General features: G+C 33.5%; 1 protein-coding gene, 1 long non-coding RNA gene and 1 pseudogene across 3 annotated transcripts; 2 read left to right on the top strand and 1 right to left on the bottom strand.

Annotated features, from left to right (window-relative positions):
- The first annotated feature begins 1,241 nt into the window (after positions 1-1,241).
- Positions 1,242-5,197, top strand: LOC146882535 (disease resistance protein RUN1-like). The gene is made up of 5 exons (XM_085667842.1): positions 1,242-1,810; positions 1,914-3,006; positions 3,152-3,427; positions 3,563-4,291; positions 4,637-5,197. The coding sequence occupies exons 1-5, from the start codon at positions 1,302-1,304 to the stop codon at positions 4,829-4,831; spliced, it is 2,802 nt and encodes a 933-aa protein (XP_085523968.1). The 5' UTR covers positions 1,242-1,301; the 3' UTR covers positions 4,832-5,197.
- A 5,144-nt stretch (positions 5,198-10,341) lies between these two features.
- Positions 10,342-14,272, top strand: LOC146882534 (disease resistance protein RPV1-like; annotated as a pseudogene). Its single transcript, XR_014984944.1, has 5 exons — positions 10,342-10,886; positions 10,989-12,111; positions 12,263-12,538; positions 12,667-13,383; positions 13,817-14,272. The product of XR_014984944.1 is annotated as a disease resistance protein RPV1-like (transcript).
- Positions 14,273-19,913: 5,641 nt separating this feature from the next.
- On the bottom strand, positions 19,914-20,504 carry LOC114167469 (uncharacterized). Its single transcript, XR_003600229.2, has 2 exons — positions 20,351-20,504; positions 19,914-20,285 (listed from the first exon to the last, which is right to left on the bottom strand). It is a non-coding gene; the product is annotated as an uncharacterized LOC114167469 (long non-coding RNA).
- Between the last annotated feature and the right edge of the window lie 2,949 nt (positions 20,505-23,453).

The following is a 23,453-nucleotide window of genomic DNA, read 5'->3' as shown; positions in this document are numbered from 1 at the left end:
TTTTAACAAGATTAAGTTTATTTTAATTTATATTTTACATTAAACTTTATTTAAAATTGTTTTAAAGTTGTTAATAGAAAATAATGCTAATAACAAAAAAAATTCATAACTTATATTGATGTTTTATTACATCATACTTTAATATTGTTTTTTATTTGAATTTATATTTTAAATAATTACATATTTTTAAATGTGTAAAATTCAATAATTTCTATATAAATGTTTTAGTTGGTGTAAAATAACAATTATATAAATTTTAAAAAATTAACTAGTTTATGTAACAATCAAAAACAAATAAATTAAAAATTGAAAAATAATTTCAAGTAAAATTGAATGTGAAACAAATTTAAATAAACTTAATTTTGTTAAAAATATATAATAAAAATATCAATTTGTATAAAAAAAATCAAATTTAATAAAAATATTTGTATAACATTTATATAAAAATTAATTTTTGTTTCAATTTGGATGGGGACGAAATTATACAATTTTAACAAAAATTGGGATTAAATTGAGACGAAATTAAAATAGAGGGACCAAATTGAGAAAGAGAAAATGACACCTGGTATAATAGTAACACGTGACACTATCATTGTCACATGGCACGATGTCAGCTTGACACTTGGACAATTTTTAAATTTTTTTAAAAATTAAAAAATAATTCAAAAAAAATTAAATAATTCAAAAAAAATTAATAAAAAATTCAAAAAATCTAGAAACTGACACGTGACACCCCATTTAAGGCCGTTATTACACCACTAATGGAAACAACTTGATTGTATCAAATTTCCCAAAATAAAAATCAAATTGAGTTAAAAAAAATAGAAGGACCAAATTAACATTTTGCTAAGAAAATAGAAACCAAAGATATAATTTAACCTTAAATATAATACACAATCTGTTACTTCTTCACCAACTATTTTGATCTTTAAAAACATTCCGCGATAGTTTCTATAAAAAAGTCTTTTGACTTGAATTCTGAAATCTAATTGATCAATAATGCACCCCTTAAAGTGCCTTTCTAAAGGTTTAACGTGAAGTATGCACGCTGAGCTGGGTTCACGAGCAAATATATAAAACTTATATGGGTCTGTCATAACCGACTTCGAGATTACATGTAAAAAATATTAATCTTTGCAGCAGTAACCTGGATTTTTGAATATAATATTTATTTTACATTATCCTTTAAATTTTCACGTATAAACTTTTATATAATATATATATTTCGTCCTAAAATTTCTTATGATACTCTTCGAAATGATGATAAGTCCATAGACTGTTTTACTCACTTCAATTATTTGATGGAGTTGGCTTCTTCATCATCTTCATTCTTCCTAAAATCGGAACCCCATTTCATATATGATGTGTTCATCAACTTTTGGGGAGAAGACATCCCGAGAAAATTCGTTTCTCATCTTCATTCTGTTCTTTTACAAGCTCAAGTCAAAACATTGATTAACGAGGAGAACCTGCAGGAGGGAATTACGCTGGAAGAGCACATGCGAGCAATAGCAGCCTCTAAGATTGCAATAATCGTTTTCTCCAAAACATACACTGAATCTACCTGTTGTCTTCGAGAGCTTGAAAAAATCATCGAATGCCGGGAAACTTTTGGCCAAATAGTTCTGCCAGTATTTTACGAGATTTATCCATTCGATGTAATTTATCATCAAAATGACTTTGGAAAATCGTTGGAAGAAACTGTACACAAAAGCTATTCAGGAAAACAACTAGAACATGCATTATCGAGTTGGAGCCGTGCACTCACCATAGCTGCAAGTATTACTGGTTGGGAAGTCAGAGATTTCAGGTAGAGAAATGAACTTCGTTCTTTGATTCGTTTTTTTAGATTGAATGAAGCATATGTTAAGGTTTGATTTAATTTTCGTAATACATTGAAATTCATTTTGAAGGCATGATGCTGAACTTGTGGAGGAAATTGTTAGCCGCGTTCAGGCATTATTGGACTATAAAGACTTGTTTATTACCCAATTTCCTGTTGGATTAGAGTCCCGTGTGGAAAAGGTGATTGGATGTATTGAAAATCATTCCACCAAAGTGTGCATGATAGGGATATGGGGAATGGGAGGATCAGGTAAAACTACCTTAGCCAAAGCCATCTACAATCAAATTTATCATCCATTTATTGGTAAGAGTTTTATTGAAAATATTGAAGTTAGGAATCAAGTAAATGGGCATGTTGATTTCCAAGAAAAATTTCTTTATGAGGTTCTTAAATCCAAGTTTGAGGTTAAAACCATTGGGATGGGAAGAAGTATCATCGAGAATGAACTTTCTAAAAAAAGGTTGCTCATTGTGCTTGATGATGCGAATGAGTTTTGCCATTTAGAAAACCTATGCGGGAATCGTGGATGGTTTGGTCAAGGAACTGTGATAATCATTACCACTAGAGATGTTCGAGTACTGAACCAACTCAAAGTTGATTTTGTGTATAAAATGGATGTGATGAACGAAAATGATTCCCTTGAGCTTTTATGTTGGCATGCATTTAGAGATGCAAAACCAAGTGAAGACTTCAGTGAACTTGCCAGAAACATAGTTACTTATTGTGGAGGACTACCACTAGCTATTGTGGTCCTTGGTTCCCATTTATACGATAAGACATTGGAAATGTGGGAAAGTGTTTTAAAGCTACAAATATTTCCTGATGAACGCATTCTAGGAAATTTGGAAAAAGGTTTTGATGCTTTATGTGATGACATTTTAAAGGATATATTTCTTGATGTATGTTGTTTCTTTATTGGTAAAGATAGAGGCTATGTCACAGAGATACTAAATGGCTGTGGACTACATGCTGATATTGGAATGACAATTCTCATAGAACGTGGTCTTATAAAAGTTGAAAGGAACAATAAACTTGAAATGCATCCTTTGTTACGGGATATGGGAAGAGATATTATTCGTCGAAGATGGCCAAAGGAACCGGGGAAAAGGAGTCGATTATGGTTTCATGAGGATGTAAAATATGTACTGCAAAATAAAACTGTAAGAACACTCTTTATATATATGATTTATAAACTTCTTTGGAAAGTGTTTTCTTTTTCAATGCAACGCATGTGTTGTTAACTTGTTAGACTCAGGACCAAGTATGATTGATCAACAAATATTGAGAGATTTCCCAATTTTACAGGGGTCAAAAGCGACTGAAGGATTGTCCCTGAAATTGCATTCAACAAGCAGAGATTGCTTCAAAGCTCATGCTTTCAAGAAAATGAAGAGATTGAGACTGCTACAACTGGATCATGTACAACTTGTTGGAGACTATGGGTACCTTTCTAAACAACTGAGATGGATTTGTTGGCAAGGGTTTCCTTCACAATACATTCCAAACAACTTTCGTATGGAAAATGTAATTGCAATTGATTTAAAACATAGTCATCTTCAACTCGTCTGGAAACAACCCCGGGTATTTATTACATAGTTTTTCCGTTTAGAACCCATGACTTAATCAACATAGATATAGTGTAATTGGTTCTTGTTATAACTACTGCATTTTTCTATTTTATTTCTCTAATCTTTTCTCAAAAAACCATCTTTGTAGGTTTTAGAGGGGTTAAAATTCCTTAATCTTAGTCACTCCAAGTACTTGAGAGAAACACCTGATTTTTCAGGACTACCAAGTCTTGAACAACTTATTCTAAAAGATTGCCCAAGTTTGTGCAAGGTACACCCATCCATTGGAGATCTCTGTAATCTACTACTGATTAATTTGAGGGACTGCACAAGTCTAACCAGTCTCCCCAAAGAGGTATATAAATTGAAATCTTTAAAAACTTTCATCCTCTCTGGTTGTTTCAAGATTGACATAGTGAAGGAAGATATAATGCAGATGGAATCCTTGACAACACTAATTTCTGAAAATACTGTTGTGAAACAAGTGCCTTGTTCAATTGTAAGCTCAAAACACATGGCATATATATCCCTGCATGGATTTGAAGGATTCTCACGTAATATTTTTGCTTCTATCATTCGGTCTTGGATGTCCCCAACAATGAATTCCCAATCTTATATTAGTCCATTGTGCCTTGATACGAACAATGATAATTGGGGAGAACTTGCGCCATTGCATAGCTGCCTCACAAATCTTCGAAGTATGTTGGTTCAATGTGACACGGAGCTTCAACTATCTATGCAACTAAACAAAATTCTTGTCGAATACGGTGCAAATTTTATAGAATCAGGAATTTCAAATCATCATTTGAGTTTCTCTTTGATCGGTGTTGGAAGTTGCAATGAATTCTTCAACACTCTCAACGATAATGTTTCTAAGGTTCCTTCTCTACCTCTGACTTTTGTGTGGTTTCTATAGCCTGAAAGCTTCATTTAAAAGTATCTAATTTTAATGATAGACAACCCAAACGATGATGTTGTACTTGGTTCGTTTTGTTGGATTCCCGTTGATAGTAAAGATATAAAGTGAAAGACCTCTAATATTTAAAACAGAGATGCACAACAAAACCATTAACAATTTGGTTTTATATTTGATCTGTGTATTACACTATAAATTGAACTAAATGCCCATATTTGTAATTTGGAATGATAAAATAGTTATCGTTGGTGATTATTTGAGTAGAAAAATTACATACATGACTAAGACTTTGATCTGCTGGTACAGGGATTCGCAAGGAGTGAGTGTTGTGATGTTCCTCTTCCAGGTGACAACCATCCTTATTGGCTGAGCCATATTGGTGATGGAAATTCTGTTTCTTTCACTATGCCTAAGGATTGTGACATGAAGGGAATAGCTTTGTGTGTTGTTTATTTATCAACCCCTGAAATGGTGGCAACTGAATGCCTTAGAAGTGTGTAAATTGTTAATTACACAAAGTGCACATGCCATATACACAACCATGGCAGAGTAATGTCCTTTAATGATGAAGATTGGCATGGCATAATGTCAAATTTAGAGTCTGGAGACAAGGTGGAGTTTTTTGTGAGTTTTGGTCATGGATTGGTGTTCTAGAACACAGCAGTCTATTTGATATACGGTGACTGAAAATGACTTGGAAAGAGAACATTGGCGAAAAAAAAAAAATAGTTTCATTCATATTCATAAATAAAATTGTAATATGTGACTTCTGGTAAGGCATTATCTTCTTTGGAACAGCAGGATCCCTTTAGTTATGGAATTAATCCTTGTGTCCTTGATTGCTATAGTTAAGAAATTAAATGTTTATATTGCTCTGTCTCTCACTTTTCATATTATATCTTTTTGGCGGTGGTTGAGTTGTTTATTATACTGCCATTCTAGTTGCTCATTCTCTTATTTTTATGTGTAATAATATTAATTGTGGTTGTAATAAAATCAGGTGTACAAGACCAACTTCTTTCATATATTTACTAAACAAAATTATATACTAACTCCACGTAAAAAAAATGGAGTTTGCTATATGATTAATTTACTTTTATTCGTTTGGAGAATTCCATTAGTTTAGTTTCTAATTTTCTAAACAAAGTATTTCATCACTTTTAAGCTTGATTGCGTGGAGTTGATAAACTGATGCGGGTATAATTTTTATAACTTTCCAATATTTTATAGTGATTGGGTCCATTTTATATCAATATTTTTAATTGTATACGATTTCGACAAAACACTCCTAATTTGTAGTTTTTAAAGGTAATATTATGTTTTGAAGAGTTGAAAAGAAATGATAAAGGAATGGAAAGGAAGTGAAGATGTATTTTTCACTGCTACATGTATAATAATTAGTAACAATTATAAAATGTTACTAAATTATAAAAAATGTTATTAATATGATTTAAAAACATTATACCACATGTTATACCGTATGTTACTAATAATTATAATTATTAGTGATATTTTTACAATTGAAACATTTATAAAAATATTATTAGATACCTTTAGTCAAATTTATTTAATGAAACTGTAACATTTTAACAAATGTTACTAATATACTATGTTACTTGATAAAAATACATAAGTATAGGAGTAAAAAAACTAATATTATACAGCGTTATTGAGAAACTATCTTAGACTAAACAAATACACACATTTACTGTTTGATGATAATTCAAATCTAGAGAATGAATAAGAAAACTAGTAATCTCTAATGATATGTTGCTGAACATCTCATAATTATAACTATTATTTTTCACATACAAATAGACAAAATGGTCGAATCATCCAAACTTTAACAAAATTCATCTACCACCTTTCATAATCGATTTCTTATCAATGACTTTTATAACTACAACCAAAGAAATCATGGGAATAATGACCAAGTATGGTGAAAGTAGACTTTCAGAGAGGCAGAGATAAGAGTTTACCACAATAAAAACAATGTATTTTGATAAATGATTCATCTTGAATATTCGACTATTATCCCTCATTGAATGAAGTTCTATTTCAAAATTTCAATCAGTCATGCATCTTGTGTTAAACAATAAAAAAAAGTCGAATAATAAAGCATACATTTACTTGTTACAACAACATAAATTCTTTAGGTAATCAATCTTTTTTCTCTCGGACAGAATGCTACGAAGTAGGAAACTAGTGCTAACTGTTGCTTTTAATTCTAAGGGTCCAAATTGATAATTTTTTACAGAAAAGAAAAAATCATAAGTTGGGATTGCATTGAGTAGGTTCCATGCCTCAGTGGGATGGACTTCATCCCAAAACACATAATCACTCCTATTATTGCACCACTTTTGATCAGGAATACACCCCAACGGGCAGTAAGTAGAATCAGAAACCACAAACCCTGAGACACGTTGGGATTTTTAAGGCTTTTGAAAATATAAGAGATATAAAATATTTGAGAGATATATGTGATATGTTGTACGGAGGAACATTTTTTTGTATTTTATTGATATACCCTATATATAGAGCAAAATATAACAAATATCAAGTATAAAATATTTAGAATATCTCACTCCTAATCTAAAATAATAACTTATTTCTAAAACTGAAACATATCTCTAAAATTGAAATATTTCCTAAAAGCTAATTTAAATAAAAAAGATATTAAGTAATATTCTCAACATTCCTCCTTGCTTAATATCTGTTTATTTAAATTTTATATCTTCATATTTGATTCTCCATCTTTTGAGGCTTGATTTTCTTCTTCCATAGCATCACATCTTTCTTCAATTTGGCATCATCCTTCATATTTCTTCTTACATTAGCATCATCTTCTTTTTCTTTGTCCGGTGTGGATTTCATTGGAGTGGCATTGGACCTTTTGTGAATATTAGAATGTGAACCCCCATCTACTTTCTTCACTCGGACATCTACTTTCTTCCAAAGATATTTATTTTCTAATTTTGATCCTTCTTTCATACTCACTTTCTTTGTAGCAAATTCCTCCTTCATAAAATCCAGCGCAAATCTTTTGTCTTTCATGTGGACTTTGAATACCTCTATGTTGTTAGCATTTTTTATCACACATACTTTATTTTCAAAGGAGACTTTATAATCTTTCTCTAACAATTGAGCAACACTTAACAAATTTCGGGTAATCTCAGGAACATATAAGACATCAAAAATTAATTTTATACCTGAATGAGTTTTAATTAAAACTGTCACTAGTGCAGTTTTGGCCTTTTAACTCGCGTTATAGGCCTCGGTTGTCGCTTAACCGAAGCATAAAATGGTGCGGTGGCAATTTTGCAATTTTTTTCAACTTTTATGCCTCAGTTCATTAGAAAACCGGTGCCAAAAGGTCTAATATGCCTCGGTTTTGAAGACTCGAAGCCTAAAAGTTGGCTAATATTTCAAAAATGCCATTATAGCAGTGACATTTGGCCTCGGTTGGAATTGAACCGCTGCCAAAAATTGTTTTTTGCCTCGGTTAAAATTGAACCGAGGCCAAAAAGTATTTTTTGCCTCGGGTGGAATTGAACCGTTGCCAAAAACCAGTTTTCTGCCTCGGTTAAAAATTGAACCGAGGCCAAAAGGTTCATTAGGGTTCAAAAATCGTGAATCACTTGTTTTCCTCTTCTTCCTCGCGTGCGCGTTCTCTCTCTCAACCACCCACCTCAACTGCTGTTGTTGCACTCCGACCACTCACAACTACTAGACGTTTGGCTCATTCGTGTTCTGGCTTGGCGAAGTGCGATTTGGGGCTCGCGAAGTGGGCATCAGTTCGTTGTGTTACATGTGCGTGGTAGATTGGTGTTGTGCGTGGATGGAGATCTGTCGTTGATGGTGGCGAGATGTGTAGGTGGTAGTAGCGTGAAGAAACTTGTCATTGCGAAGGAGGTGGTTTCGCGATTTGGAGGAGGAGACGCGATTTAGGGTTTGTGATTTGCTGCATATGGTTGATTTTTGTTTGCATTTATGCAAGTGTGATCTTCACATTTTTGTGTATGAAGAACATGGAGGTTCCATGGTGGTTGCACGATTCAAAAATTGCTCTTACGATGAAGGAGAAGACTACAGTGGCTACGAATCTTTCGTTTTGAGTTTTAGATCTGGTGGTGGTTGACGGAGTTATGGTGTAACCATGGTGACTACCTAGGGTTTCTGGTGGAGAAGATGGGCAAAGAAGCACATATGGCCTCGGTTCTTAGCAGAACCGAGGCAGAATATGGAGTTTCTGCTTCGGTTGAGACCCGAGGCAAAAAGCTAACCTTTTTGGCCTCGTCCTAATATGCCTCGGTTCTAGAACCGGGGCAAAATGACAAAAATAACCGCTGTCAAAAGTCCTTCCTGCACTAGTGTGTTCATGTACCTTTAACAATAAGTTGTTCTCCATTCCCAATTATTACCTTGAAAATATTTGATTTATTGAGCTCCTTGAAAAGTTCTCTATCATGAGTCATGTGGTTTGTGCAACCACTATCTATAATCCAATCTTTTGTAGATTCGTTGGTTGTGACACATGATGTTATAAGAACTAGATCCTCCTTTGATTTATCTTCATCTGATTTATTCTCCACAATCAGAACATCTTCTTGAGAATCTTTAGATTTGCATACCTTTTCCACATGTCCTAATTGACCGCATTTGTGACATTTGACATCTGGCCTCTACCAACACCAGTTGGGTTGATGACCTTTTCTCTTACAATGGGGACAAGATGGAAAAATCTGTGTGTTGTTGTATTTGTTCCTTCTATTTTTCTTGACTATGAGAGCATTCTCTTCAGTAGCCGATGGTTCGGAGTGACTGATCGCATAACCATAACCAAAAAGGGGTTATTCAATATACACCTGAAGGGAAATATATCATATGAAAAAAAAAACAAGGGACTCACCCTTGAGGGGAGATTGTTGAGAATAATCCAAGTGTGAGTCAAAAAGAGTCAAAAGTCTCACATTGGATAGAAAAGACAAAGTTAAACACTATATAAGAATAAATATCCATAACAACATTGCCTTAAGGTTTTGGAGTTAAAGTGGTGTCTAAGGTCTTATATGTGTAAAAGACTAATGTCATATAACCATATGAAACCACAATCTATAAGATGACTATAACCATAAACCATATATGATGAAATATATAAACCTATCACACATGGACTATATATATGGTTGCACTTTCCCACTTTGACTATACACCTAACCAGTTGCGTTACCTCTTACTACACCAACTGTCTTCAAGAAACATCCTAACAATAGTTCAACAACACTTTCAACAAGCAAACGGGCCTAATCATCAGCAACCATTTCAAATGTCAGACAAGTAGTTTAAAACAAGCTTTTCTCTATTAGTGTACTACTAAATAAAAAAATTAAAAAAAAAATTAAGTTAAAAAAAATCAAAAATACCACGTAATATATAGTTATTGTTGCTAGTGTAGTAATCATAGAACATAATTGCAATGAATTTTTAAAATAAAAACCTAATTTTGACAAAAAAAAAAAGAGAAAAGACCTACTTAAGATTTTTCTATGAAAATAAGAACTAATAGAATGATTTAAGCTTTTTTTTGTTTTATGACAACTTATATTCTGTGATTCCATTTTAAATTTTGATACATTAATAACATATAGTATTTTATTCTGAAATTCCTTAGTGAGATGATAAAGTTTAGGAAGATGAGGTTTCGACAAATTTAACAATTTTTTAATAAATATTAAAGTAGATTATTTATTATTTTTTAATAAAAAAATAATAAAAATAGTAATTTTTTACCTTATTTAATAGTTTGTCAAATTTTATTAAAAAACTTTGGTTAATATATCATTTTTCTAAAGTTTACGAACAATTGTTATAGTTACATCTTTTAACTGATTAATAATAGATTGCAGAGAGTAGCATGGCAGAATTCGAAGACTTTGTTAAAAATTAAAACCAATTTAAAAGTCGTAACAAGAAGGTACTAGCACTATCTCTATTTCCCATTATTGCTTTACTTTGGAAAAGACTTGACTTTAATTCCTTTGATGGAGATTGCTACTTCTTCTTCATCTTCATCTTCATCGTTCTTAAAATCTGAACCCCACTTCATAAACGACGTGTTCATCAACTTTCGGGAAGAGGAAATCAGTGGAAAGTTTGTTTGGCATCTAAAAAATATTCTTTTACAAGCTCAAGTCAAAACTTTGGTTGACGAGGAGAATCTGCAGGAGAGAATGAAGCTAAAAGAACACATGGGAGCAATAGCTTGCTCTAAGATTGCAATAATTGTTTTCTCCGAAACGTACTCTGAATCTGCCCTGTGTCTTCGAGAGCTTGAAAAAATCATTGAATGCCACGAAACTTTCGGCCAAATAGTTATGCCCGTATTTTACCATGTTGACCCATTCGATGTATGTACTAAATATGATTTTGGAAAAGCGTTGGAAGCAGCTGCACAGGAAAGCTATTCAGAGAAACAGCTGAAACATGCATTATCCAGGTGGCGCTATGCACTCGCCAAAGCTGCAGTTATCACTGGTTGGGATGTCCGAGATTTCAGGTAAACAAATGAATCCTTCGTTCTCTTTTCGTTTGAGACTGAATGCAGCATATGTTAAAGTTGTGGTTTAATTTTGTTAATACATTGGCATTCATCTTGAAGGCATGATGGTGAACTTGTGAAGGTAATTGTTAACCGCGTTCAAACATTACTGGATTATACAGACTTGTTTATTACTCAATTTCCTGTTGGATTAGAGTCCCGTGTGGAAAAGGTGATTGAACGTATTGAAAATCATTTCACCAAAGTCTGTATGATAGGGATATGGGGAATGGGAGGATCGGGTAAAACGACCATAGCCAAATCTGTATACAATCGAATTTATCGTACATTCATTGGTAAGAGTTTTATTGAAAATATTAGAGAAGTTTGTGATGGAGTAAGTAGAAGCCACATTCATTTGCAAGAAAATCTTCTTTCTGATGTCCTAAAATCCAAGTTGCACCTGAAAAACATTCCGATGGGAACAAATACGATCATGAAGGAACTTTCTCGAAAAAGGGTGAATGGCTTAAAGTTGCACCTGCTCATTGTGCTTGATGATGTAAATGAATTTGACCAATTAGAAGCCATATTTGGAAATGGTGAATGGCTTGGTGAAGGAAGTGTAGTAATCATTACAACTAGAGATGTAGGTCTTCTCAAGAGACTTAAAGTAGATTATGTTTATAAGACAGAGGAAATGAACGAAAATGAGTCCTTCGAGCTTTTTAGTTGGCACGCTTTTAAAGAAGAAAAACCAATAGAAGATTTCAATGATGTTGCAAGAAATGTAGTTGGTTATTGTCGAGGACTGCCTCTTGCTCTAGAGGTTCTTGGTACTTATTTAAGTGAGAGGAAAAAGAAGGAGTGGAAAAGTGTGTTTTCAAAACTAAAAATAATTCCAAATAAACAAGTTCAAGAGAAGTTGAGAATAAGTTTTGACGGTTTAAGTGATGAGGTGGAACAGGATATATTTCTTGATATATGTTGTTTCTTTATTGGTAAAGAAAGAGGCTATGTTACAGAGATACTAAATGGTTGTGGACTACGAGGTGATATTGAAATAAGAGTTCTCATAGAGCGGGCTCTCATTAGAGTTGAAAGGAACAACAAACTTGGAATGCATCCTTTGCTACGAGACATGGGAAGAGAAATTATTCGTGAAAGATGGCCAGTGGAACCAGAGAACAGGAGTCGATTATGGTTTGATGATGATGTAAAAGATATACTGACAAGCAATACTGTAAGAACATTCTTTATATGATTTTGAAATTTCTCCTCAAAGTGTTTTCTTTCATGGGCAATGCATTTGTTATTAGACTCAATATTAAGTATTATTAATCAACAGATATTAGGGATTTCTCAATTGTTTCTATTTGTTATTTTCATCACAGGGAACAGAAGCTACTGAGGGATTGTCCTTGAAACTGCTTTCAACCAGTAGAGATATCTTCAAAGCTCATGCTTTCAAGGAAATGTAGAGATTAAGACTGCTACAACTGGAACATGTACAACTTACTGGAGATTATGGGTACCTTTCTAAACAATTGAGATGGATTTGTTGGCAGGGGTTTCCTTCTAAATACATTCCAAACAACTTTCATATGGAAAGTGTAATTGCAATTGATTTAAAACATAGTTATCTTCATCTCGTTTGGAAAAAACCCCAGGTATATATTTCATGCTCCTTTCTTTTAAAACTCAATAGGTTCATTAAACAAGAATAATATAATTGGTTTTGGTTACAACAATTAAAGTTTTATTTTCTTCTCTAATCTTCTACCAATAATCTTTGTAGCTTTTACAGTGGCTAAAATTTCTTAATCTCAGTCACTCTATGTACTTGAGAGAAACACCTGATTTTTCCGGATTACCAAATCTTGAACAACTCATTCTAGAAGATTGCCCAAGTTTGTGCAAGGTACACCCATCCATTGGAAATCTCTGCAATCTGCTATTGATAAATTTAAAGGACTGTACAAGTCTAAGCAATCTCCCCAAAGAGGTATACAAGTTGAAATCTTTAACAACTTTCATCCTTTCTGGTTGTTTGAAGATTGACATATTGGAAGAAGATATAGCGCAGATGCAATCCTTGATAATGCTAGTTGCAGAAAATACAGTTGTTAGATAACTTCCTTTTTCAATTGTAAGTTCACAAAGCACGGGATATATATTCCCAAAAGGATTTGAAGCTGAATTTTCTCACATTATCCTTCAATCTTGGATGTCACCAACATTGAATCCGCTGTCTTAAAGTCTGTATAGGTGGAAAATAAAGCATTCTAATTGGCGTGTGCTTTCGCCATTGTATACCGGCGTTGCAAATCTTCGAAGTATTTTGGTTAAATGTGACACTGAGAGTAAACTATCTTTGCTAGTGGGTTCAATTGTATTCAAATATGGCATAAATTTTACAGACTCAAGAATTTCAAACCAGCGCTTGAGGTTTTCTTTGATTGGTGTCGGGAGATATAATGAATTCCTCAATACACTCAGCACTAGAGTTTCTGAGGTTCCTTCTCTATCTCTGTACCTTTGTTAACATATTATCACCATATTCATTTCGGCCATTAGTTAATACAACATGAAATGATCCAAATACAGTATCTAACAAAACTACAATACTCACTGTTTTGCATTTGTGGTTTCTATAGTTGCAATGCTTCATTTAAAAGTACCTGGTTTTAATGATTGACTAGCTAAACGATCATGCTACACTTGGTTCAAAGACTTGTAATAATTAAACAAAATGTACAACAAAAACTATTAACAGTTTGGTTAAATTTGAACTGCGTATTACATTGTAGTTTAATTAAAAAGCTTATTTTTGTGTTTTGTAATACATTGAAATTTGAATAAAAAATGCCCATATTTGTGAATTGGAATGATCAAATAATGAATAGCAAAGTTACATACATGACTAACCCTTTGATTTCATGGTATAGGAATTGGCAAGCAGTGAGTCTTGTGAATTCTCTCGTCCAGGTGACAACCATCCTTATTGGTTTGCCCATATGGGTAAGGGATATTTTGTTTCTTTCACTGTGCCTCAGGATTGTGAGATCAAGGGAATGATTTTGTGTTTTGTTTATCTATCAATCCCTGTAATCGTGGCAACTGAATGTGTTACAAGTATCTTAATTGCTAATTACACAAAGTGCACACTACACATGCACAACCATGACACAGTATATTCCCTTAATGATGAAGATTGGCGTGGCATAATATCAAATTTAGGACCCGGAGACTTTTGACTTTTGGTCATGGATTGGTGGTCAAGAACACAGCTGTTTATCTTTTATATGGTGAATCAAATGACATAGAAATAGAGCCTTGCCGAGCCAAAGGAAAATGCCCTAAATAAATTCATTAAGAAAATGGGAAGGTGTGATTTCTATTAAGTTATTTTTCTTCATTGACAGCAGGACATGATCCCTTGAGTTATGGAATTAAATCCTATCCTTGTTTATAATTTATTTCTTTGCACCGTTTTCTTGTTTCTGTTGAGTAGGGGTGGGCATGGATTGGATTTTTAATGATCCAATCTACATCTATTTTAGATCCAAATAATTGGATTAGATTTTTGACCTAAATCCATAATTTTAGCAAAAGTAGTTTGGATTTTTTTAAAATCCAGATCCAAATATTTGGATCAAGATTTAAATCCAATCCAAATATTTGGATCAAGTTCAAAATGCAGAATCCATTTTTTATAAAAGAAATTTAAATTGAATTTTTTAAAACTTGTGTCATTAAGGCCCGGATGACCCGAGGACCCGGACGACCCAGATGGGCTCGACGACCCGAACGGGCTCGACGACCTGGGCGGGCTAGACAACCCGGACGGGCCCGACAACACGAACAGGCTCAACGACACGAACGGGCCGAACAACCCGAATGGGTCCGACAACCCGGATGGGCCAGACAAGCCAGACGACCTAGATAGACCCGTCCAAACAGTCCGGCCCAATCAGGTAGTCGGGCACGTTCGAGTCGTGGGCCCGTCTGGGTCGTCGGGTACGTCAAGGTTGTCAGGCCTGTCCGGGTCATCGGACCGATCTGGGTCATCGGGCATGTCTGGGTCGTCAGGCCCGTTTGGGTCGTCGAGCCCGTCCGGGTCGTAGGGAGTGTCTAGGTCGTAATGCCCGTCCAAGTCTTTGTTTCGTCGTGTCATCCAGATCGTAAGGCCCGTGTAGGTTGTCAGGCTCGTCCGGGTCGTCGGGCCCATCTAGGTCGTCCGCCCCATTCGGGTCTTTGGGCCCGTTCGGTTCGTCGGGCCCGTCCGGGTCGTCGGGTCCGTTCGGGTCTCTGGGCCTGCCTAACCCGTTCGGGTCTTTGGGCTGCCTGACCTGTTTTCGTCAGTGGTCCCGCCTGGTTCGTTCGGGTCTTCGGGTCCGCGTGACCCTTTCAAGTCTTTGGGTCCGCCTGACCCGTTCGGTTCTTCAAGCCCGCTTGACCCGTTCAGGTCATCGGGCCTGCTTGGCCTATTCGGATCTTCGAACCTGTATGGCCCGTTCGGGTCTTCGGGCCCACCTGACTCATCTGGTCATTGGGCCTGCCTGCCCCGTTCAGGTCATCGAGCTCACTCGAATTTTCCGGATCGTTGGGCCCATTCGGGTCATTGGGCCCGCCTAGTCCGTTCATATCTTTAGGCTCGCCTAACCTCTTATGGTCGTCGGGCCTGCCCGATCCGTATAGGTCGTCGAGCAAGGCCCGTCCAAGTCTGAATTTAGCATAATCCATCTCAACCTTTAATCTAACCCAACTTAAAATTTAAATTGAAAATTTGGATTGGATTTTTTGGATTATCCACATTTAAAAATCTTGATTTATAAAATGGATATCCAATCCATAAGATATATAAAATGTAAATTAGATTGAAATCCAGATCCATTAAATGGATTTTAAATGGATTGGATTTTTAATAAAATGGATTATAAATGGATTGGATTGGAGCAAAAGTGGATTGAATTAAGAAAATTAGATTTTTTGCCCAGCCCTACTGTTGAGTAGAAGTTTATAGTTATGAAATTCAATGTTTATTTTACCTTGTTTCTTAGTTTTATGCTGTATTTTGGAATTCAATTTGAGTGGATCATATTTCCTTAGCCACTCTATACATTTGAAGCTTTTAATTCTTTCTTTGTTTTCCTTTTACTGCTGCATGTGGCCTAAAATTGGGGGTACTAGTTACAAAATACACACCTAGTTGGTGTGCAACAAGAGTAATCCATTGTAAAAAGAACATGTCGATATAGTGCATCAACTCAGATATTTCCTAAATTATAAACCGTAAGCAAGGGTAAGAGAACATAAGAATGGTTAAAATGATCTTTTAACAATAGTCCTAGAATTGTCATTAATATATAGGCATCATTGAAAAGAGAAGATTTGTTGAGTTGTCATTGGAATTCAATATATGACGATACCTATAGTTAAATGTCCTCGTTTATGCAAAATAAAACAACAATTGTGTTATAAACCGGTTCTTTTAATTAGTTTCTATTTTACTTTTCTCTTAAATTTCTTGTCAACATATGACAGTGATTGTAATTATAACTGTGTATCTTATATACACCATCATTTTCTTTAAGGATTCGTTCGGAATATGTAGTTCTGTTTTTGTCTCTTTTAGTTTATATTTTTACTCTCATTGGGAATAATAGTCATGGAGCTTGTAAAGCAAGAAAGTGGAAATCAATTTGGTAGTACTTAGTATAAGCAAAATCACTTGGTTAGTTGATTATTATTATTAGATACATTTCGATGAAGTTCTGTGGTTGTAGAAGCGAAGGGTGGCTGCTAAAACTTAGAATAGTAGTTTCTGCTAGATACTTCATTAGGGTTATATTTGTTCTCTTAATTAATAGCTAAAGATAATGGTGAAGGTAATGAACAAAAGGCAAAGAAAGAGAAGAATCTCAGAAACACTATCGCTGACAGCATTGAATAATTATTTGCATCTTCCAAACATATTCGACTTGAATGATAAAAAGGAAAAAGATTATGTGATAATCCCTTAAGTCCATGTAGGAATATATATTCAATGACTTTTTAGCTTGCAATATTTTTTTCTATCGACAATGTTAGTTATTAGTATTTTTTAGTAGGAAAGTTAAATCTACAACTTCTCTCACTCTTTCTTCCAAATTCATCACATCAACCTTACATCTCCCAAGTGTTAGTTGGGAGTTGAACTTATCAAACCAACATTTTATTTTTTATTTCTACCTTATCATGGGTTTCTATCAATATATCATTTTCCTTAGCAGTCACTAAAGATGGAATGTGTGGAAACGAAATTAATCATCTCAGAAAGAGAACCACTCCTATGATTATTTTCGGAATATAGATCTGTGTAAAAGGCTAAAACATGTTCCTCTATTTGTTTCGTATATTAAAGAATGTGTTCATTAACAACGAGTTTGTGTATACAACTAGCGCTATGTATCTTTTACACAAAGAAAACAGTACTTTGGTTCCCATCCTGAAACCAATTCATCTTAACTTTTTCTTTCCGAAAAACACCTGACAATCTAATGCAAAATTAAGGTTTCATGATCTGAGTTTCCTTAATTAGCAAAGAATCCAACTCATAAACATTAGCAGCCTCAATCTGACTTTGAATAGAAGGGAGGATTTGTTGCTTCTCCACGACCATATTATCAACATTGCCAAAAGCCGTTTTATTCCAACTTTTTTTAGTTACTTTAAGCGACTGCATCTTTCTCTGAAAAACCAGCATTGGACAATTGTTGTGGTTGAGTATTTCATCTTCCTTTGAAGGTATGCCTCACTCTCCCTGCTTCATGTCTTTATCCAAGTGCCATTTCAAAACCAGATCACTTGTGTACTTGCTAACATACCAGCCACAAAGTGCGACCACAATATTTTCCTCTGTTTTCCATGACACCCTTATATATTTGTCTACATCTTTAAAGGTCACACCAATACTCCTACACCTAATCTTCATTCGCATCATATTGTTATAGGGCTTAAGTTATTCCTCCAAATGTTGCTGCATCATAAACTCTTAACACCAATTTTCCTCAACATTAATTAGCCCAACCACCCAATATAGAGCACATTTGAAACCTATGTTACCCGAATCCTACTAGACAACTCTATCATATAGGCATAGTTAAACCATAAGAAAGGCATAAATCTGAGGGCTGCAAATAAGATTGTACCTAGTCTAACCTCAAAAGACTCTGCTCATGCTCATGATTTGGATACAATGCACACAAGTTGCCTTGGAAGAGAGACTAACCAATGAAAATGGTATCCAACTACTATTATATGCTGACCACACATCCAAATTTGTTATATTCATAATCTCAAACATATGAAACCCTGTAAAGGAGGACACAAATTCTCAAACTTTGCCAATGAATCAACATAAAGCACCATATCCAGCAAATATAAAGGAGGACACAAATTCTCAAACATTATCTTATATAAGAGGCTTTTCATAGATAGTTCTCTTATAGAGAAAGTGGTCATGTGTCATTATCTTATATGAGAGGTTTTTCATAAAATAGCTTTCCACTTAGCAACACATTAATGGTTTGTTTTGTGAGAGTGATGATGGCCACATGTCAAGCTCTCCTTCACCCCTTAATGGAGAGTTCTCTTACAAAGGTAGTGGCCATGTGTCATTGTCCTTTAGGAGAGACTTTTAATAAAGTAGCTTTCCACATGGCAACATATGAGTGGTTCATTTTGTGAGAGTGAGGATTGTCACATGTCAAGCTCTCCTTCACCAAGATAGCATTTTTTGGATTTTGATACATGTTAGCATTTTAGTGTTTGGACCATTTTGTAGACACCTTATAGTTTATAAATAGAAGTGTGCCCCTCATGTATTTCTCACTTTGAAAATATTAATGTTATGCTGCCAAATTCAAATTTAAGTCATACTTCTTATCTTAGTTACTTGTTAGAGCATCCCAAGAGGTCTCTATAGCACCCCTTTCTCTAGAGTTGGCCTAACCTTTCTTAGTACCACGAACCGAGATCCATTTTCTCTCAACACCAAGCTTTCGCACATCCACCATCCATCATAATCACCATTTCAAGCTTTGGCCCAACCTAGCTTGAGGAGGAGGCTATCACCTAGTCTCCATATCCACTTGCCTATAAATTATTAAATATTCCCAAGTCTTTTATTCCTAATCATCCCTTTTCCTTGGGCTTAGATATGGATTTCTATTTTATCCATACAATCTTTCTACCCTCATGGCTCCATCCCCATAAAAAGTCTCTGTATTTTAACTATTTATTTCCTTACAGGAGATGACATTTTGAAAAGTGATATGAAGAATAGAGACGTGGCGGATAACACTAATTTACTTAAAGTCACTATTCTTATGAATGAGATGTGTCTTCCTTTGGAGAGGTATCTTTGAATGATTTGGGTTTAAATGGCATCAAGAATATTTCACCCATCTGGCATTCAAATTCCTTCCCCTTCACCTATCCGCTCAATCTTGTATCACTCTTGAGACCCCATTTTCTTTAACTAAAAAATCCCAAATTCACATATTCGTACCTAATTTGTGTTCTTGAAAAAATCCTAAATATAAAATTAGGTTTAATTATTAAAATTTAATTTTCCATGTCAGTAATTTGTTTTAGTAAATTCTTTGTCACTATTCATGCAGACATAAACATGTCAAGTCACTGTTCTCTTAATGTTACTGTTCTCTTAATATTGTTTAAGTCAAGTCACTGTTCTCTTAATGTTACTGTTCTCTTAATATTGTTTAAGCCAACTTAACGAAAATAACTATTTTTCGAAAATGAGACCTAATTAATATATATAAAAATAGAGGAATTAAATCGATATTTTAAAAAAATAATGAAAATAAAGAGCATAATTAAACCTTAAAATTAAATACAACAATTATATAACTACCATACAAATATAAACAATAGCTACGATGGCAACACCAGAGTTAGTTAAAACTGGATTTAAACTCAAAAACAACAATTCAAAAAGAAAAAAAAAATCAAATCGGCCTTACAACATTAGAAAGCAAATTAAAATTGAATAAGTGTAAAATACTAAAATTGAGAAAAAAAATCTTCTGCCAGACCATCACTGCGTAAAAATTACTAGTACGTAAAAACCAAGCTACAAATCAAGAACATGAAGGGATAAAAAGATAAATTAATGGTGTCGCATTGAGCACCTTTACAGGTCTTTTACTTAACAAAGCGTGTACAAATACTTGGAGCATCAAACCTTGAACTTAAGAACATCTCTGCCCCTCTCGATTTTCATCAACGTTGCATCATTCCTCCGTGCTATCAGAAATCCTTAATCTCGTGGATCTGCTAAGGCATCGTGGCTTGCATGTTGCATGTTCGCCTCCTCCCAATGATGACAAACTTCAGCCCCGATGCAGAAACCTTCAATGCACAAGAGGGTTTCTCAAATTACGAGAGATACGTAAGGGTTATGCTAAATTGCTTACATTATTGATACATTGGACCTCACACCTCAGCAGCGACAAGGTGCATGCTAGATGGAAGCACAAATTCAAAAAGGGCATGGAGGATGGAAGCGGAACTTTTGAAAAGGGAAAGTGATATCGAAGAGGGAAAGCTCAAAGTCGAAAAGGTAAAGTGAAATTGAAGAGAGACCGTAAAAATATAGATTTTTTTTTCCCAAAAAGCACGGTTGACCAGTTTTTTACTTAAATAGCATACTGTAGTTTAAATTTATATAGATGACATGATTTTTTTTTCAGTTGAGAATTCAGTCCTCTGGCGGCCGAATTTCAATTTATGATGCTTTTTTTTTTTTTTTTATTCCAAGTCAGAATTCGGTTGCAGGATCCGAATTCTGAACTTGTTATTTTTTTTTTTGTAAATAAATTAAAATTAATATTTTTAAACTTTTTTAATAAAATATATATGAGTTATTTTTTGTTTTTTTTTTTGTAAAAAATGTTACATTAAAGGTTAAATATTTTTTTTTAAAATAGATGTAGTATTGTGTTTTTAGTTATTTTAGATATTATTTGAAAGAAAAAAAATAATATTTTTTTCTTTTTGAATTTGTTGATTTAAAAATAAATTTTTGTATTGTGTAGTAAGTTTTTTATGTGTAATTTGAAAATATAAACGTCAATTTAATTTAATTTCTTTTAATAATTTGTGTAGTATTGATTTTTTTTAATAGGAGTAATTTGGTGCTATGTTTGGAATCTTTCCTTCGTGAACTTTCATTTTATTGTGGGTTCTATATGTGGGGAGTAATGCTGGAATAAGTGAGGAGTTTTTCTTAATATTATGAACATCGCTAACAGTTTTGTTAATGTAAAATATGAAACTTGAATGTTAAGACAAAATGTTCGTTGTCATTGTATCATAGAAAAAAACTATTTTCATTACCACGAAATTGAAAAGTAGCTTTTTTGGACGGTGTAATGAAAAGATGTCCCTTAAAGTATGTATGAGGTATGTGAGGAGTCTTGTTAGATTAAGTTGTGAGTTATTCTTATTATTTTTAACATCAGTTGTAGTAATTCAATGGAAAGTATAAAAATGGAAAATATAAAACTTGAGAGTCAAGAGAAAAATGTTCATTGTAATCATATGATAACACAATAATATTTCCAAGACTACTAAATGTTAATTGGATGGGGATAATGGAAAAATGTCTCATAACTAATGAATGAGGTAGGTAGGGACTAATGATGGATTAAGTGGGGAGTTACGATGGACATTTTGATATTGAGTTATGAACAACAAAAGTAAATTATTTCCATGACGACCAAATTTAATTGTAGCTTATTTGGATGGTGAACATTACAAATTATCCTATAAGTAACGTAAATGGTATGTGGGGAGCCGTGTCAGATTAAATGGGGAGTTATTGTAAATTTTTTTATTATCGGTTGCAGTAACTGAAAATATGAAACAAAAACAGGTACTAATGACCAAAATATCCAACATAACTTCCCACTTCATTGTTCTTCACTCCTCAATTTCGAAGATAGTGTGACTCGAAAATTCTAAAAAACCCTGTGGCCACATTACCCAACATTTAATGTCATGGTCATGGAAATGAATTTGTATTATGTTAAGGTTAGTGTGAGGAGTGAAGACCAAAATAGTCATCACAACTCCCCACTTACTACCTATGTACTCCTCACTTACAAACAATATCAGTATTAGCACAATTTCAAAAAGGTCCACCGTTCATATAACCCTTTATGAAGTGGTAAAATTATGTATCTTTATTCGCACACTATCCCAATATCATTGACAAGTCTTGTCCAAATTGCAAGGTAAGAGTAAATTTCTGAATTAAATATCAGCCTTAGCACCTCCCAATAAAGTTGACAAGTCTTTTCATAATTAGAAGGTGTAAGTGAGGCCAATCCCAGAGAAGTACATCCTGTAGGAAAATTTGTGGTTAGATTAGATGAAAGGTGGTGCGATTGTGGAAAGTTTCAAAAAATACATCTACCATGTTCACATGTTATTGCAGCTTGCAAGCATGCACATCACGACTTCAGTCCCCATTATAGGCTGGATGTCATCATGAAAGTATATGACAATTTATTTGGCGAGTTAAGACATGAAGAATATTAGCCACCATACCAAGGGCCACAGGTTTGGCCTCATCCTACCACAAAAAGGAGCGAGAGGGGTCGTCCTAAATCAAGTACAATTAGGACTGAGATGGACATTAAGGAAGGAAGACAATCAAAAAAGTGTTCCTTTTGTAGAACTGAATGACACACAAGAAATCATTGTCCTAATAACCCTGCACTTAGATGATTCACATCAAACCACTTAGTTTATGTTGTACTTTTAATTGTGTTCAATAAACTTGTACTTGATTCAATTCAATGATACATCTTTTCTTATTATCTTTTATTGTTACTTATTTTATATAAACCAAAAACAAATAACAAAATTATTTAAAATACAATAATGAAATGCTTTTAAATTATTTTAGTTATTTCCATCATTTTTAAAATATTTTTAACAAATTTTCAATGTTTATAATATACAATTTTTTAAAATTATCAAAAATTAAAAGATAACTGTAATTTTGATATTTATAAACATCTATTAAAAATAATTAATATTACACAAATTATAAAAAAAATTAAATTAAATTAAATTGATTTTTATATTTTCAAATTGCACATAAAAATAACTTACTACACAATATAAAATCTATTTTTAAATCCACAAATTTAAAAATAAAAAAATATTATTTATTATTTTTTTTCTTTCAAATAATACCTAAAATAACTAAAAATATAATTCTATATCTATTTCTAAAAAATATATATTTAACCTTTAAGATAAAATTTTTACATAAGATAAAAGATAAAAAATAAATCTTATATCTATTTTATTACAAAAATTTTAAAAAATTTATTCTAATTTTTTTTTTTAAAAAAAAACCCAAGTTCAGAATTCGGATCCCTGAAGATAACATACACACACATGTTAACATAATTACATAAATGTTAACATAATTACACACACACATGTTAACATAATTACATAAATGTTATGATAAGATAAAAAATATATTGGAGATGCGAATGT

This window comes from Vigna unguiculata, chromosome 10 (assembly GCF_037176805.1).
Source record: "Vigna unguiculata cultivar grain cowpea cultivar isolate G323 ecotype 2 chromosome 10, ASM3717680v1, whole genome shotgun sequence".
In the NCBI taxonomy this organism is placed as follows: domain Eukaryota; kingdom Viridiplantae; phylum Streptophyta; class Magnoliopsida; order Fabales; family Fabaceae; genus Vigna; species Vigna unguiculata.
Note: the sequence above shows the minus strand (reverse complement) of the source record. Positions and strands in the feature narration are given on the sequence as shown.